Source organism: Hermetia illucens, chromosome 6 (genome assembly GCF_905115235.1).
Source record: "Hermetia illucens chromosome 6, iHerIll2.2.curated.20191125, whole genome shotgun sequence".
Taxonomy (NCBI): Eukaryota; Metazoa; Arthropoda; class Insecta; order Diptera; family Stratiomyidae; genus Hermetia; species Hermetia illucens.
Window position 1 is genome coordinate 33636555 of NC_051854.1, and position 15512 is coordinate 33652066.

A 15512-nucleotide genomic window follows, 5' to 3' on the forward strand; every position below is an offset into this window, starting at 1 on the left:
AATTCTTCCACTGTATTACATCACAAAGTTCTTAGATAACCCACTCTTTCGATATTCTGCAATAAAGGGTTCCATTGTATGGCATAACCCGCAATGGAGCTGTTGTCCACTCTCATCAACTGCTACCTCCGCTTTCAAATCAACACGCCTGTGGATATCTGAAAAGTACTCTGGTCAAAAAAGCAAGCGATGGCGGCTTTACGGTTTCTTACCAGGGCAGAGGCAAATCGTCAGACGCTGCCTCACCTCTGCCCTGGGAGCAGCGTGACCGTAGCGACTCGCAGATGTTGAGTGCTCCGTTGAGCGCAAATCCGCCTTATTGACCAGAGCTTGGCCAGAGCTGAAAATATTCGTTTTGAGAATGATGGGGTCCTAAGTCCACATCAACTTAATGCTGGACCGGACCAAATGGGGAGCAACTTTGGTCCGGTCCAGCATTGAAAGTTGCAGAAGTCTACAAACCTTCCACCGTAGTTATTACTTTCACCAAGACCATACATTCTGCGAGCCCTCGACGCTGTTGTCGAGGAGCCTGCGCCCATTCCAGAATATACCCATTTCATTAGCCATGAGGTAAGTCTATATCCAAGGCACTGTCAACATTTCGGTAGCAAGAAATTTTCAAATTTCGTAGTCCACAAAAGGAAAGGAATTCATGGCCGATGTTGAAGTACAGTGTTAGTGAAGGATGTTCGACGAACCATAAACAATTCAAAGTACAAAGGACCCTCGCTGGATCGAGTAGAGAATTCCTATTACAACAAATTTACCAGTACATACAGTAGAAATCAGATCATTAATCGGCCGGAGAAATATCCACCTTTCTTCACTTCATAAAATTCATGATATAGGAACTCACACATACAAAACCGATTTTTAACGTCCGTTATTGGTGGAAGTTTTGTCCGGATAGCTGGGTGATTAGAGCACAAGGCTGGTCGTACGGAAGGTCGCGGTTCAAATTTCACTGGTAACAGTGGCATTTGTATCATGACTTGAAGTCGAATAGCAGTCGACTCAGCTGTGAATGAGTACCTGAGTCAAATCAGGGTAATAATCTCGGGCGAGCGCAATGCCGACCACATTGCCTCCTACAGGATACTGTAGTGTCTAACGTAAGGGAGAGTTATCGGATTAATTGAAAAATTTTGAAGAACAACTTGTTATCGACTCGTCAGACGTAGGGCAGACAATTATGTAGGAATCAAGAAAATTTGTCTAGTTGGTATATAGTATAGTCTAGTTGGTATATATATATGTTTGTCTAATCGGTATGTTACTTTGTTGGACATATGTCAATACTTCTATATCCAAGTTATAATCAAGATATATCTCTATAAGAATTTAGGAATTATGGAAGGAAATTATTCGCTTAGAGATGTTAAAAATGCTGTGTGTTCAGATTCCTGACAAGTTTAAAGCTGCTGAGCATTTCGCGCAGACGAATAAAATAAGTTCATTTAATGTACTCGTTATCCTTTCATTGGCATACATACATGATCGAAATATTAGTGTTTCCTGTTGACTCCTTAGTGGAGTATAGAACATCCCCACAAACAGACTTCACTATCATCACACTTAAAACTGTTCAAGTGATAAGCTCGCCGCAACCAGACAAACACAGGCACCCATGACGCTGGAATTCGAACCTAGAGCAGCGAGATTGAAAGGCTGACGCTCTACCTCCTCAATCATCATGGTGTCAAAATATTGCCGATCTGCATACAAGTATGAGCTCATCACGAAAGCTTACTCGATCTACCGACGTGAAGTTCAGGCAGGTGTGAGAGTTCCATTTGCAAGGAACATCAAGTTTCAACTAATCGCCACATAAAACACACAACAAGCCTGACTTCTGTTACTTGATAACATAGATCGCATCGCGTATATTTTTGATGGACCAGTGGTTATAGTAGTCATAATACTTTCTAGATGTCCTGGGAATTTCACCAGCGTGAGTCAAACGTTCTTGATGCTGCGAGGGTTTGCGGCAGATCGTCCCAATAATCAACCACGGACCCTTCCCTTTTTAGCTAGTATTGTCCGAAAATAATTCGAGTATCTACCGTAATTGCCATAACTTGGAAATAAATAATTTGAAAAGAATTAATTTTTCTGTCACAATCTGAACAACAAATTTTCAAACGTATATCTGGAAAGAGATCCCAATCAAAAGGCAAAACTGGAAGGAAGCATTTTTTAGCTCCTTTTTTCCCTGTTTTAAGCAAACTATGAAGCCAAATAGTAGTAGTTTTATAAAAGGGTCTCGAAAAATAGTGCAAAACTGGAACTAAATGATACTGTCGAGAACTCTAATTCCTCACATAAGAAAACACAATACCCGCAATACCGGAAGTGTCCGGATTTCGTCTTTCCCACCCATTTTAATAAATAAAAGATACAGCGAATACCGTTCCAAATTACCCTGTCATTAACCTGTAACTCGATGTTGACTTCAAGCCCGAAATGCACATGTATAAGTTCTACAACATACAGTGATTGTTAGCTTATTTGATACAAGTAGAAAATGAGATTTCAAACTAAATTTCCTGGAAAACTATATAAAATAACGAAAAAGTAAACATATCACTAAAAACAGCGTAGATTTTTCTTTTGAATCATTTTTTAATATATTTCAAATTTTGTTTCATTATAAATTAAAATAATAAAAAACAAAAAAAGGTCTGAAGCCGGATGCTCAAAGCTTCAGATATGAAAGGTATTGTTTGTTTTATATGTAAATGTATTTGAGTGCAGAATTATCTTATTTGTACGTAATCGATAATGTACATGGGCATTTAATATGTCATAGTACGAATGATATTGGGTATTTAATATTTTGGGTTGCAGTAAACTTACACGGAAAAGACAATTTTGAGCTACTTTTAACTTTATCAGTGATGATACGATTTTGATCTAACAGGGGTGGTACTAACCAATTTCCCAAAAACATATTAATATACTGGTAATAACTTAATTTGAGTAGATATCGATATGGAGGGTATTTGGAGCCATAGACACCATATAGAGGCAGTTATTTTTTTCTTCGGTTGGGTAATTTCAGAGAGTGGGTCAGTTAAAAAAACATCACTTTCGACCCCTGGGGGGTACTACCTTTCCAACAAATGTCACAACTAAAACTAGAAAGTACTAATCGAGGCCTTTTATTTGATACCGAACATGACTGTTTAGAGAGAAAAAAAATGTAGTGTAAGAAGATGTTACTGACTGCATGCGCGGGCGTTTGCAGTTTCCACCTTCTCACTAAATTTCGTATCAAGCGGTTTAGCTGAAAAAGATGCATGTGACAGACAGATAGGCGGATCTACGACAGATGCAGTTAACCTGGTGGATAACATAGGTAACGCCGGGACTTCCTAATCGATAGGCCCCTGTCCTGCGAATCAGATGAAGGAATGAAATTATATCAAACGACATGTGAAGTTTCACAAGGGTCCGTCCTAGGCCCACTCTTGTGGATTATTATGTATAACGGAGCCCTGACGTTGGATCTCCCTACAGGTGTGGCTGGCATTGGTTTCGCGAACGACATTGGTGTGAGGGTTGTTACACACTCTCCTTGAAAAAGCCGGGCATTATGCCAATAAAACAGTCTATGAGACTAAGTCCTGGTTAGAGAACGCTGGTCTACTTCTCGTAGAACCTAAGACGGAAGTGGTACTTATTACCAAACGGGAAAAGTGCACGTCCATTCAGATCAAAATTGGAACAGGAACAATTCATTCCAAGCCTACGCTCAAGTACTTAGGCGTAATGATTGATCAGGACTAAACTTCAAATCACATGTGGAGTGTGCAGCAACCAAGTCATATAACATTGGAGCACTGAACGCGAGAATGCTAACTAACATAGGTGGTCCAAGGCCGAGCCTTCGACTCCTTATTTCGAGGATGGTTAGTTCGATGCACTAAAAAATAAGAGAAATATTGGGGCCACGTATCGAGTAAGCACACTCCGAACATGTTGCGCCTAAAGAACAATATCCGATGAAACAGCCTGTGTGATAGCAGGAATGATCCCGATCCGGATTTTAGCGAGAGTAGGGCAACGACTTTACGATCGAGCGTATCTAACCGGAGAATCTATTGCTCGTCGGCGTCAGAAAAAGGCCGTTGGACCCACAGAACCATATGGGATCGAGCGACCCCAAAGGAGCTTAGGCAGGAAAAAGTCAGCCAGAAGAATGGACGAGAGATAAACACGAATGTTAACACAAGTACAGGATAAATCCTGATGCCGCCCCGCGACGTAATACCAAATGGAAATCCCGAGGAGAGAGTGGAAGGAGGTGATTTTAATGGGTAATAGTCCCACATAACTTTTAAAGCTTTCCATCAGCAAAAAAAAACAAAGGGCAAACGGATATGGAATTAAAAAAAATTATGAAAACCTTCAGTTATCGCTATTCTTAAGGATAAAGTGCCGAAAAACTGAGTATGGCCTTGGTTTTATCAAAACAATGACCCCAAAGTTAAGTCAAGGCTGGTATAAACCACCTCTACAGTCGCCAGACTTAAATGACGTTGAAAATTGGCGTTTTTAAACAACATCCGTCAGCACGAGGTTTCCACAATCCAAAATTTAAAGAAAGCTTTGGATGGAGATTGGAAGAACATCGAGCCAGAAACAAGAAAACATCTTGTTAATTTTATGCGAAGGGAGCTCGGCGATGTCATATCTAACAAGGGTTATCGTATTAAAAGAATTAAAAATTTCTAAAAATTTTTTTGTTTGGAGTATGAGGGACCCTAAGTCCACATCCACCACCAAATGGAGAGCAGCTTACCCCCACGTTTTTTGGTCCACGGACCCCTCGTTTGGGGCATAGCATCGAAGCATTCAAAAAGCGGGACTAACGTTTTCGTCCAGGGCAGAGACAACTCTGGACCTCTCATATTCCTCATATTCCAAACAATAATCTATCTTCAGCTTAGCTTAGGCTGAAATTATTTGCGGTTTAAATTTGGATATAATTCGCACCCTTGTCGTGTTTTTGCGATTATATAAAGGATCGTTTCCCACCTGTTGCCACTTTCGGTCCCGTGAACCGCTTTGCTACTTGAAAAGGCTTGTTCCAAACAGTTCGCTGTTACAACCCAGACCTGCAAGAACTCCAGAAATCAACTAGACGATAAGAATAAGAACGGAAATTAGATAAGCATTCGGAATTCACAGCGTGAATATAAGAGGCTCGAAAAAGGTTGGAAGCGAGACTCCTTTAAAGCATAAGGTGAGAAATCGGAGGTCGAAGGAGAGACTTCAAGACTGAATAGAGTCTTTAAAAAGGATGAGTCGGCCAAGTTGGACTCTCTTAGAAAATTGGATGGAACTTTCACGAACTCCAGAATTGAATCTATACAGAATTTCTCTTAGAAGTACATTATCCAGGAGAACAGATGATAGATGCGGGAGCGAGAGAATTGGCAGTTCCTAGTAATCTCTCAACACGAAAGTGTTGCAAGGGGAGAGCAGTTCAAATGCAAAGGCGAGAACTGCAGTGGATAGCCTCTATCCAGTGAGACTAAAAGAGAGTAAACAGAAATATTATTCGAGAATGGCTTGCTCTGGGCTACGCACCTACCTCTTGGCAGAAGGTTAAGGTGGTTTTTATACCGAAGTTTGGGAAAGTTGACTATTTAAATCCGAAGAGCTTTAGAAAAATCAGCTTAACATCATTCTCGCTGAAATGTCTGGAGAACCTAGCGTTACATTAGCGAGAAGGCTCCAAGGTCGCAGTCATTAAATGAAAACTAACATGCTTACCAGCGTGGAAAACCCTGTGAGCCTGCTCTTCACTCTTTGGTTTCGAAGATAGAGGATTGAACTCCGAAAAGTGAGTAAGCAGTGGGGTGTTGGTGGTCCTTGAAAAGGTCTTTCCGAAAACGGTGGATGCCGCCAGAGAGCACGTTGTTGATGAAATTTTAATTAAGTGAGTGTACCAGTATACTAGGCTAACGCAGAGATTGCCGTGTATTGAAGTGGGGAGCAATTCACCACCCATTTAGTTGTGTTCCCCTGTGTTGTGACTCCCTACAAAGCCGTTGCTAAGTCCACTATATATTACAGAGCCCCTGCATAGATCACCTGCTCTACGAAAGACAAAGGAAAATATGAGGTGAAAGGTGTCACTGTTCTGGCTAGTTACAACTATACTCGGACAACGAAAAGAATGCTATAGCGGCGCGGTAGTACACCGGTGAAGAAATAAATATACATTTCGAAAAGTTCGCTCAACCTAGTAGAGAAATTTCAAAAAGAACGGAGAATCATCCTAATCCCCTTTAAAGGCAATTGTATCAATAGTTTGGCTCAGCCCCTGTCTAATTGTGAACATACGTTTAAAACCCTTCATCCTACCACACTCTGATACTCCTTACCTGTTAGAAACATGAAGAAGATATAAATTAGATTAAATATATTTTGTACTAGGTATAACCCAGCTTAATTTAACCGCTTAATTCAAAAAGAACAAAATATTAAAATCAGTGTATAATCTCACAGCATTACAGTAATTACACATAGTGTCAGCTATTTGTATTTCCAATTTCGCCCACACTATAGAATAGCAAAACTGGCACACAGTTCACTATCAGTACGGAAATCGAACAAAAGCTCATTTTAAACTGCCAACTCGAAAAATCCTTCGCCATTTATTGGAAACATGCCTTCTTCGAACCATTTTACACCAGGGAGGATATTATGGGTACACCCGACCATTAAATATTATTCTTTCCAACCTTATTCTAAACGGGGCTAAAGACTATGAAAGAGCAGTGATTATTATGTAAGACTAAATTAATAAAAAAAAAATGTCAGTTAAGTCAATGATTTTGTGTTATTTTATACATCCAAGTGCGCATTTCGGTAGCTTCATGCCACCTTCATCAGTTTATAAAACAAAATCACTCACTTAAGGGAACAACTCCGTCATGCTGCTTACATAACATGCTGATCCCAAGCCTTGATAAAGGAGGAGAGTTTGAGGTCTGTCGCTCTGTCGTCCTCTATGGTCCTGAGTAATTGACTATAGAAGCCAATGAACGGTAATGGAGACGAAAATGTTGTGTTGGACTGGTATCGTAACATGCCCTGATCGCACCCGAAGTGAGGATACCTGCGATCGATATGAGATTTCACCCATCGGAAGAATTGCACGATTGGTGTCTTCGATGGTGCTGTCACGTAATTCACTTGTCAAGATTGGTGTGAACATCGAAGTGGAAGGGAAACGTCCCCCACCATTTGTTGTAGGACAAGGTCCTCATCATCGGTAGAGGTCAGAAAGGAATTTCTATACGAGATTCCATCGGAACCCCACAGGCAACAAATACTTAAAAGATACTACTTACAAAAAATGTTCACTAGAGCAACAAATAAATAATGGGATAATTCACAGGGTGAGTCAATTGAGTTATTTTATTTTCAGCCCCATGAGTTGGGACCTAACAATACGCTCAAAGTTTTCCCTGCTTGTCGTAAGAGACGACTAAAAGGGATAGCAACGTCATCAACGCCTCGGATAGGACCGATCTCCGACCTTTGGCAACCGAAAACTGACTATGTTTGGTTTCTGGAATGTGAGCACGCTCCTCGACGACGGTAGCGATATAAGTGGACATTCAGGGCCTATGCGAAATAAGATGGTGAGACTCTGAAGAGTACTCCTCTCGTTCTTACCACATTGAAGGCAATGTGCTTTTGTACTCTGGAAAGCTAGTTGGTAGCAGACGCAAAGTCGATGTCGGATTGCTTCTGAAGGCTACCGCAAAACACACTCTTTTGACTTGCGACCCGGTTTCCATTAGACTTCTCACTGCAAGATTTCGGTTTAGGTTAAGAAGCATCACAGTTATACAATGTTGTACACTAAGGGAGACTTCCGATGTAGTGGGGAAGGATGTTTTCTACGAGCAATTAAACACGGTTCAGGGGAAGATTCCAAAAGGTGACACTGTGATGGTGATGGGTGATCTGAATGCTAAGGTGGGATCTGACAACACCTGGCTCGGACCTTTTGATGGTCACTTACGTTCGCTTGCGTATTGCGTCGGCCACTCCTTGCAGGTTTGCGGAGCTGCGACTATCAAAGTTCAACATCCACTGCTTGTATGATCAAACTATCGCTTGACAGTGGGAGAGCTATCTTGCTGATGGGACGGCAGATATGCTGAGTAACCCGCTTGACAATATCGATGGGTCGCCATGAAAAATGCCCTTTTCTCGGGTGCTTTACAGATCATTGACCACGTCCCGAAGGAGCGTCATAAGATCTCACTGACTGCGGATTCATGGAAACGTATCGATGAATGGAAGGGAGTTGAAGACTCTATTGATCGCTGCGTGTGATGGCGAGCGTAACGCACGAAATGATTTTAGAACAGTATACCACATCATGAAAGAGCTTCTCATCCACGATGAACTGAAGAGGGGAAAAGAACACTTTACTGCGATTCTTAGCCGTATCCCATCCGGCGACAGAGAGCAAGCTGGTTTTTCCTTAGGATCCCCTGCATTGACCACATCAACACCTTACGGATCAATTTGGAATAATACCCGGAGTTCAGATCATCAATGCTCTTCACCAATTTGTTGCTTGCTCTCTCGCTGGGTAATGGACCGTAGCTAAATGGCTCTGGATATGGGTAGAGAGGCAAGTAGAGTCGGATTGAAGATAAACACGAACAAAACCAATGTTCTCAATTTAACGGGTCATCGCATTCTTCCTATCTCCATTAATGGGCAGAGCATCGAACGCGTTGATCAATTTGTATATCTAGGAATTGTAGTTTCTGGTTTCGCTGCCCTGTCTAAAATCTACAAATGCAATTACCTCAACTCCAAGTTCGAGTTGAGACTGTTCTGTGCTAGTATTCCTTTTATACTCCTATATGGGAGTATCATATGGAACGTGAATTCCATTGTTACTCAAAAGCGCTTAACCTTCGTCAGCACTTGTCTGCGTCGTATCATCGGAATACGTTCGCCTGATAGTATTTCAAACGAAGAACTTGATGGCAGCACAGGTTTGCCACTCATGTGACCGGAGACAAAAGCGGCAGTGCGCGAAAGATGGCCGACGAATGGGTCGCCCCAAGGGCACTTGACGCAGAACAGTAGAGGATTGCGAGCGTCTAAGAAATGGGAGGCGTGTAAGGAATGCTGAACAGGAAGGTATTGCTGACGCATTGTACCCCACCAAGGGGTTAATAGCAACCATATATATATAATTGTGTTATTTCACGGAAGAGCTATTTCAACTAGTCTGGAACAATTCAATAAATTAGGCAAAGACAATATTCAAATGCTAAAAGAAAACAACAGAATGTCTTGAAGAAACAACAAGGCAGGAGTACAATAAATAAGTATTTATAGACCAAAAATGTCAACGAACGTTTAGCATTTCCTGTTCACTACAGGGCATCCACACAGTCAGATTATTTTCAGTTTCACTATCATCACACTTAACGCTATGCAAAAAATAAGCTCACAACAGAGACAAACCCAAAATGAACACAGATACCCATGTCAACTAGGATTCGAACCCAGAACAACGAGTCTGAGAGGCTGACGGTCTACCCCCCAAACATCACCCTGTCGGAGTCAACTGACATTTAGATTTCAAATTAATCTAAAAATACTAAAAAGATATAGTGAAGGAAGATAAATCAACGCTAGTAATAGCCGAATTCAGAAGATCAGTTGCAAAAGTGTTATTATCAACTAATTTACTCCGAGGCTAACACTTAGTCGAAAGAAACTTTTATAATTTGATGTATGAAATGTCATAGCTTACAACATGCAAATTTATAAATATATATATACAAATATACTTACATATGATAGAATAGATGATCCATTCTTAATTAGTTGTCCTCGTTTCCCGGTTAAAGTCTGATTTTTCCGATTTGTTCCGTAATATTGTTCCCAAATGCTTGGTTTATTCATGTGCCACTCCAAGATGGAAGTCTTATCATTTCCATTATCCTCCCTATTCCTTTTATCCAGCATTGGTCTTTGCAGCGATAGATTTTTTTGGAGTTGTGTTGCAGTCGGTAAGGCTTTCAACTGGCCATTGGTAGTAGCACAACCAACAATATCATCTCGATGCTCCTCAACAAAATGTCTACCATGCCTCAGACTACTAAATCGTTGGGAAGCATTGTATTCACTATGTTTCGTTTGTGATTTCCTTTTCAGATGAAAGTTAGGGTCACTTGATGCTATAGTAGTAATGGTCGAGCTCGAATGTTCATGAGTATATGCATATGGCAATGTATTATAACTAGAGGAGCGCAACGGTTCATAGCTAAGAGAATTAGAATTATCACTAGCCAAGGACTTTCGTCGTTCAAATGCTTTGGTTATAGTTAGTACTTTTTGATTATTTCCCAGCCCCATACAAAGTTGTTTGATTTCCATCTCATTACTATGATTCATCAAACTCAAATACGCTTCTAGTTCATGTTTTAGAATGGCAATATAATGCTCCAAATCTTTGGGAATCGTAGTATGTAAAGTGGGCTGCGAATCGATGCCGATTTCTTGACTTTCCCCTGGGTGGCAATTCAGTTCTGTCGTGGAAGTTTTCAATGCATTCACTTTACTACGAATATCTTCTAATATATCTTTTGTACTTTGGAAGTGTAGCTGGTCCTCATACCGCTTCAAGAAAAATCCTAAACCTTTTCTTTCATTATCATTACGAGGTGTACTTACTCCGTGGCTCGCCATAGACCCAACTAGACTTTCAACATTGTACGCATCTTCAGGACATGAATTAATATATTTGGAGCATTTGTAATTATTTTCGATAACCTCTTCGTCAAGAACTTTGGTTTTGTCGAAAGTGGGACTGTCAATTCCTGCGGTCTTTTTAACTTTTTCATTTCTTTTCGTGCTTTTTCTTGCAACCTCATTCACTAAACGGAAGGAGTCTAGGTCAATGTCTGTAAGAGAATCATCCACATCTTCAGTCCAGCTAAGGCGTGACCTCAAAGAACTATGTCCGCCGTCATTGCCTTCCATAATTGTTGGCATAGCTCTCGAAGCTCTAGATTTGTCGTAAATTGAAATTGTTCCGACATCATCGTAGACTACTGACTCGTTGGGCCCTGGGTTCGATATTTCACTCAGCCTACTTAATGTTATTCTATTCAAACCCGAGTAGTTCCTCAAATGCTTATCTAGATTTCTGATGCTGTTTTTTAAAGATTGCAGCTCCTCATTAATCTTGCTTGCGCCATCGAATTCAGCATTGTAGTAATTTTCTCCTGTTTCGAGTTCAGTGGTTTGGCTTTTATGTTCTTGTAGTGTGGGCTCAATCGGTAATGTCAACTGCTTCAATGGATGAATTACATCGATAGCAGGTTCGCTGTAGATATGGTCCTCAACGGAACTAGTTGAGCAAACTCTTGAACTGTAGTAACCGGATGAACCACTTTTGTCGGTCGAGTAATGAGATGTCGAAACAATTCGTTCCCGCGATCGGCCATCAGCTTTTTCACAACATTGTGCTTCGGCATTCTGGCTATTGTAAATAGTCGTCAAATTGAACATTTTATCGGATGCTGCAGTTGGTGCCGGCACTGAACCAGCATCACTAGTCGATGCACTGTAATAAAACGAAGGAAAAAATGCATAAACATAGAGAACACAGCAAAATCGGTTAAAAATTGAAGGGTGACAAAGAAGAAAGATGCATTCTCAATGCTACAAATTTACAATTATCTATTTTCTTTTGCAATAATAAAATTTCGTTAAAGTATGGGATTTTCGAAAGCATTAGCGTCATGAATATTCTTAGCAAAAATATCCAAATAGGTGGTTTTTTGATAAGGTGTCAAATTTCTATGGATTGAATGAAACACTGAAAATTTTATAATAAGAAGTTACGCACGTACGTAAAACCTTTTCGTAACCTAGCTTTGAAGCGCTCATTATCTGCAAAAAGTATAATTAGTACCGAGTTCGTCTTCACGAAAATAACTTCCTGTAAAATTGCAAGAAGGCAACTTGCGTTAACCGATTTGACGAGTAACCAATTCCCAATATGAATTATTGTTAGAGAAATTGATACACATTTTGCAAAGTGCTCATCGTGTAAGTTGAAAGTTTGCATTCATTGCCGAAATGATTGCGAACCATCGAAAAACTTGATAAGAATCATTTAAGTGATGAAGTCAACGGCTTTCTACAGGATACGCAAATTAACTTAACAAATATTAATTACATCTGGATGATCAATTCAATAAAAATTTTATGATGGATAAAAAATGAGCGCAGAAAATGTACTGCTCCTAATTTTCTAACGGGAACGCAAAAGCATTCAAACACACCTACCTATCCATATCTACTACATACATATATATGGCGGTCCGTAAATTGTGAAAACAAACCCTTACTGAAGCCGACACAAGAATCTTGTAATTACCGAGTGCGAAGGATGTATCCTACGTGCAATATCTGAGTAACTTATATTTTTGTTGGCCAACACACTAATACGAAGTTTGGTGGAAAATTTGCAACTCTAAACGTCCGTGAATCACATTGTTCTACGTTCATCTTAAGGGGGTTCCAAACACTTTACTATTATTATTACACGTAACAAAAAAGAGTAGTACACAATTTTTTTCACCGAATATAGCCATGTGGGGTATCAAATGAAACATCTTGATTAGTCCATTTCGAGGCAGAGTTTTGACATTGGTTGTGAAGGGGAGGAGTGCGAAGGTTAGAACGGAGTCAGTTATTCCAAGGACTCATTCTGCGAAACTACGCAGCCGAGAATCCTGAAAAAAACTTGTGTTTTTTAAATTCTTTGTGTACTGGATAAGGGTAAGTTTCTTTCATAAATTTATAAATTGGTGGTAATAATTAGCAACAACACCTACCGTTGTAGCTAATACGCAGAAGTATTATCATGTTGGAAAATGAACTCATCATTTTCCACAACAATCAATCAACAATATTTTCTTCTAGAATCATTCTGCAGCTATTCTGGGGTACTGAAAAACCTGAAAAAAATATATGGTGCCTCACGCACATGGTACCTAGGCCTTAACATACTTTCCGTTGCGATTTCTGCTCAAATAAAGTTAATATTAATAATAATAATATTTACTCTAAACCCCCTTAAATTTGTCAATAAAATTACAGTGCAGTAACACCACACTGAAAAGTTTAAAGGAAATCCTACTATTATTAACAAAGTTATAGCAGGTCAATGTTGTCTCTTTCGCGTCAAATTACTACTCTCTAAGAGATAAATGTGTATTAAACCTATATATTATGAGCTATGTATAAATGTGTAAATCCCATCACATTCTACACGCCATCAGCAACGAGAGGCCAGCATACTGGTAACAAAATGCAACTTGCCGGAGTCCGCCTTGGATATAAAATTTTATGAAAATGTTTACTATTTAAATTTAAATTGTTATAAATTCTCGATTCCTAAATTAATTTTTTCAAAAATTAATAATTTTTGAATTTGAAAACTTTGTTCCCTCGATAATCATGAAGTTCATGAAGTATACTCAACTTTTCGTAGTAAATGGAATATTATGACAGATCAACAAGTAAAACATGAAAATTCATCACAATATCATAAACGGAAAAGGAAAAAGAGTCCTTGGCCTTCAAAATAATTTGAATGTTTTGAATACTTCATCTTTCTAAAATGGATTCGATTCCTGATTTCACTACAAATACTGTCAGCCACAGTCAACTCGTTCAAAACACTGTGACGAAAATCAATTTGAAAAAGTATATGTGAACTATGCTCTGATAACGAACCCTCGAAAAATGCCCCAAGTATAATATCAAAATTATAGTTAGGGATTTTACCAGTAGGCGCGGAGCCCGTATTCAGCCGATACGTTGGTACCCATAGCTTACATAAACATACAAACGATAACGGACTGTGAATTATTCAATTAACACAATTTCGTCACACGAAATGGCTGTTGGAAGTACCTGGTTTGCGCGAAAAGCGATCCACAAGCATACCTGGGCCTCTCCAGACGGGACCACTTTCAACCAAATTGACCACGTGTCGATCGAACGCTGCCACCTCTCGGCCTTGATGACTAGACTCGGATCAATATCAATATGGCATGGCGCTCCGGGATTGAATAATAGCACCTCCCAATATCCCCTTTGACAATCAGGTGAGAGTTAACACTGAACCCATCCACAGCACAGCCCTCCGCAACACCTATAAGGAGGAAATTGATGCCGCAATAACTGAAGAACGTAATCATAAATACGGCCGCAAACATACTTGACCCCAGCCGCAGAAAGAGTCGGAACGGCTAATTCGACGATGAATGTAAGCTAGCAACAGAACTGCTGCTTGCTGCATGTGTTAAATGCTGCATACTGAGTAATGCTGTATCTTCAAATGACGCGGGCACGCGCCGAAACTTATTACGAATTCCTTCGAGCAGAGAAATGACTTCATAGACGGAAGAAGATAGCCTGGCAGAACCGAAAGGTTTGTCAACTCGAAAAGCACAGGGAGCAACTAAACCAGACGCGCAAGTTTTACCAACAAGTCAGCAGGATGAAGCCTTATACACCTCGATTTCATCCTGCCGAGACAAAGAAATCTGATTTCCGACACAATGTGCGTATTGAAGCGATGGGTTGAGTACTTTGATGAACTACTAAACAACCAGAACATTGGCGGGTTGGAGGTCCCGCCAACTGAAGACGACGGACAAATACTGCCACCAACAAGTATAGGAAAAACAGTCCGTGCATCGGCTTAAAAACCATAAGTCGCCAGGAGCCGATGGAATTACAGCTGAATCCGTTAAATATGGAGGCGACTAAATTACACCAATTGGTTCATCAACTTGTGCTCAAGGTATGGGACAGCGAATCAATACCTGAAGACTGGCAACGAGGCATTATCTGTCTCATACATAAAAAGGGAGATATCACACAATGCAGCAATTATAGAGGTATCACGTTGCTGAGTACCATCTATAAGATATTCTCCTCTATCCTTTTTCATTTGTGAAGTAGTTTCTCCGCTCGACGGAGTTCGTGATAAGTCTCTGCGCGTGCCCGTGTTCTTTGAGAATGCAACATTACTTGGTATGCGGCATTCTTCCGTTCCGTTGCTAGCTTACATTCACCGTGAAACCAGCCGTTCCGACTTTTCTTGCGGCTGGGTCCAAGTATTTTTGTGGCCGTATCAATGATAACGTTCTTCAGGTGGTTATGAAGATTATTTGTCGATGCTTTATCTCTAGGATCTCTGTTGATTGCGGTATCCATTTCCCTCTTTTAGGTGCTGCGGAGGGTTGGGTTGTGGATGCTAGAGTATTCACTCTTACCTGATTGTCAGAGGAGATTATAGGTGGTGTCGTAATTCGAGCTGCCAATGAGATAGTGGTCCGAGTCTATAATGGCACCCCTATATGTTCTCACATTCATCAATGCTAAGAGGTAGCGGCGTTCAACCAGCACGTGGTCAATTTGAG

The 15512-nt window shown here is 40.3% G+C and overlaps 1 protein-coding gene across 1 annotated transcript in view; it reads right to left on the bottom strand.

Moving 5' to 3' along the window:
* LOC119659720 overlaps positions 1 to 15512 on the bottom strand; it is a 368046-nt gene that overhangs the window by 197321 nt on the left and 155213 nt on the right. The window contains exon 3 of the mRNA XM_038067975.1: positions 9856 to 11632. Coding sequence (XP_037923903.1) covers positions 9856 to 11632 — 1777 coding nt within the window. The remainder of the gene's footprint in view (positions 1 to 9855; positions 11633 to 15512) is intronic.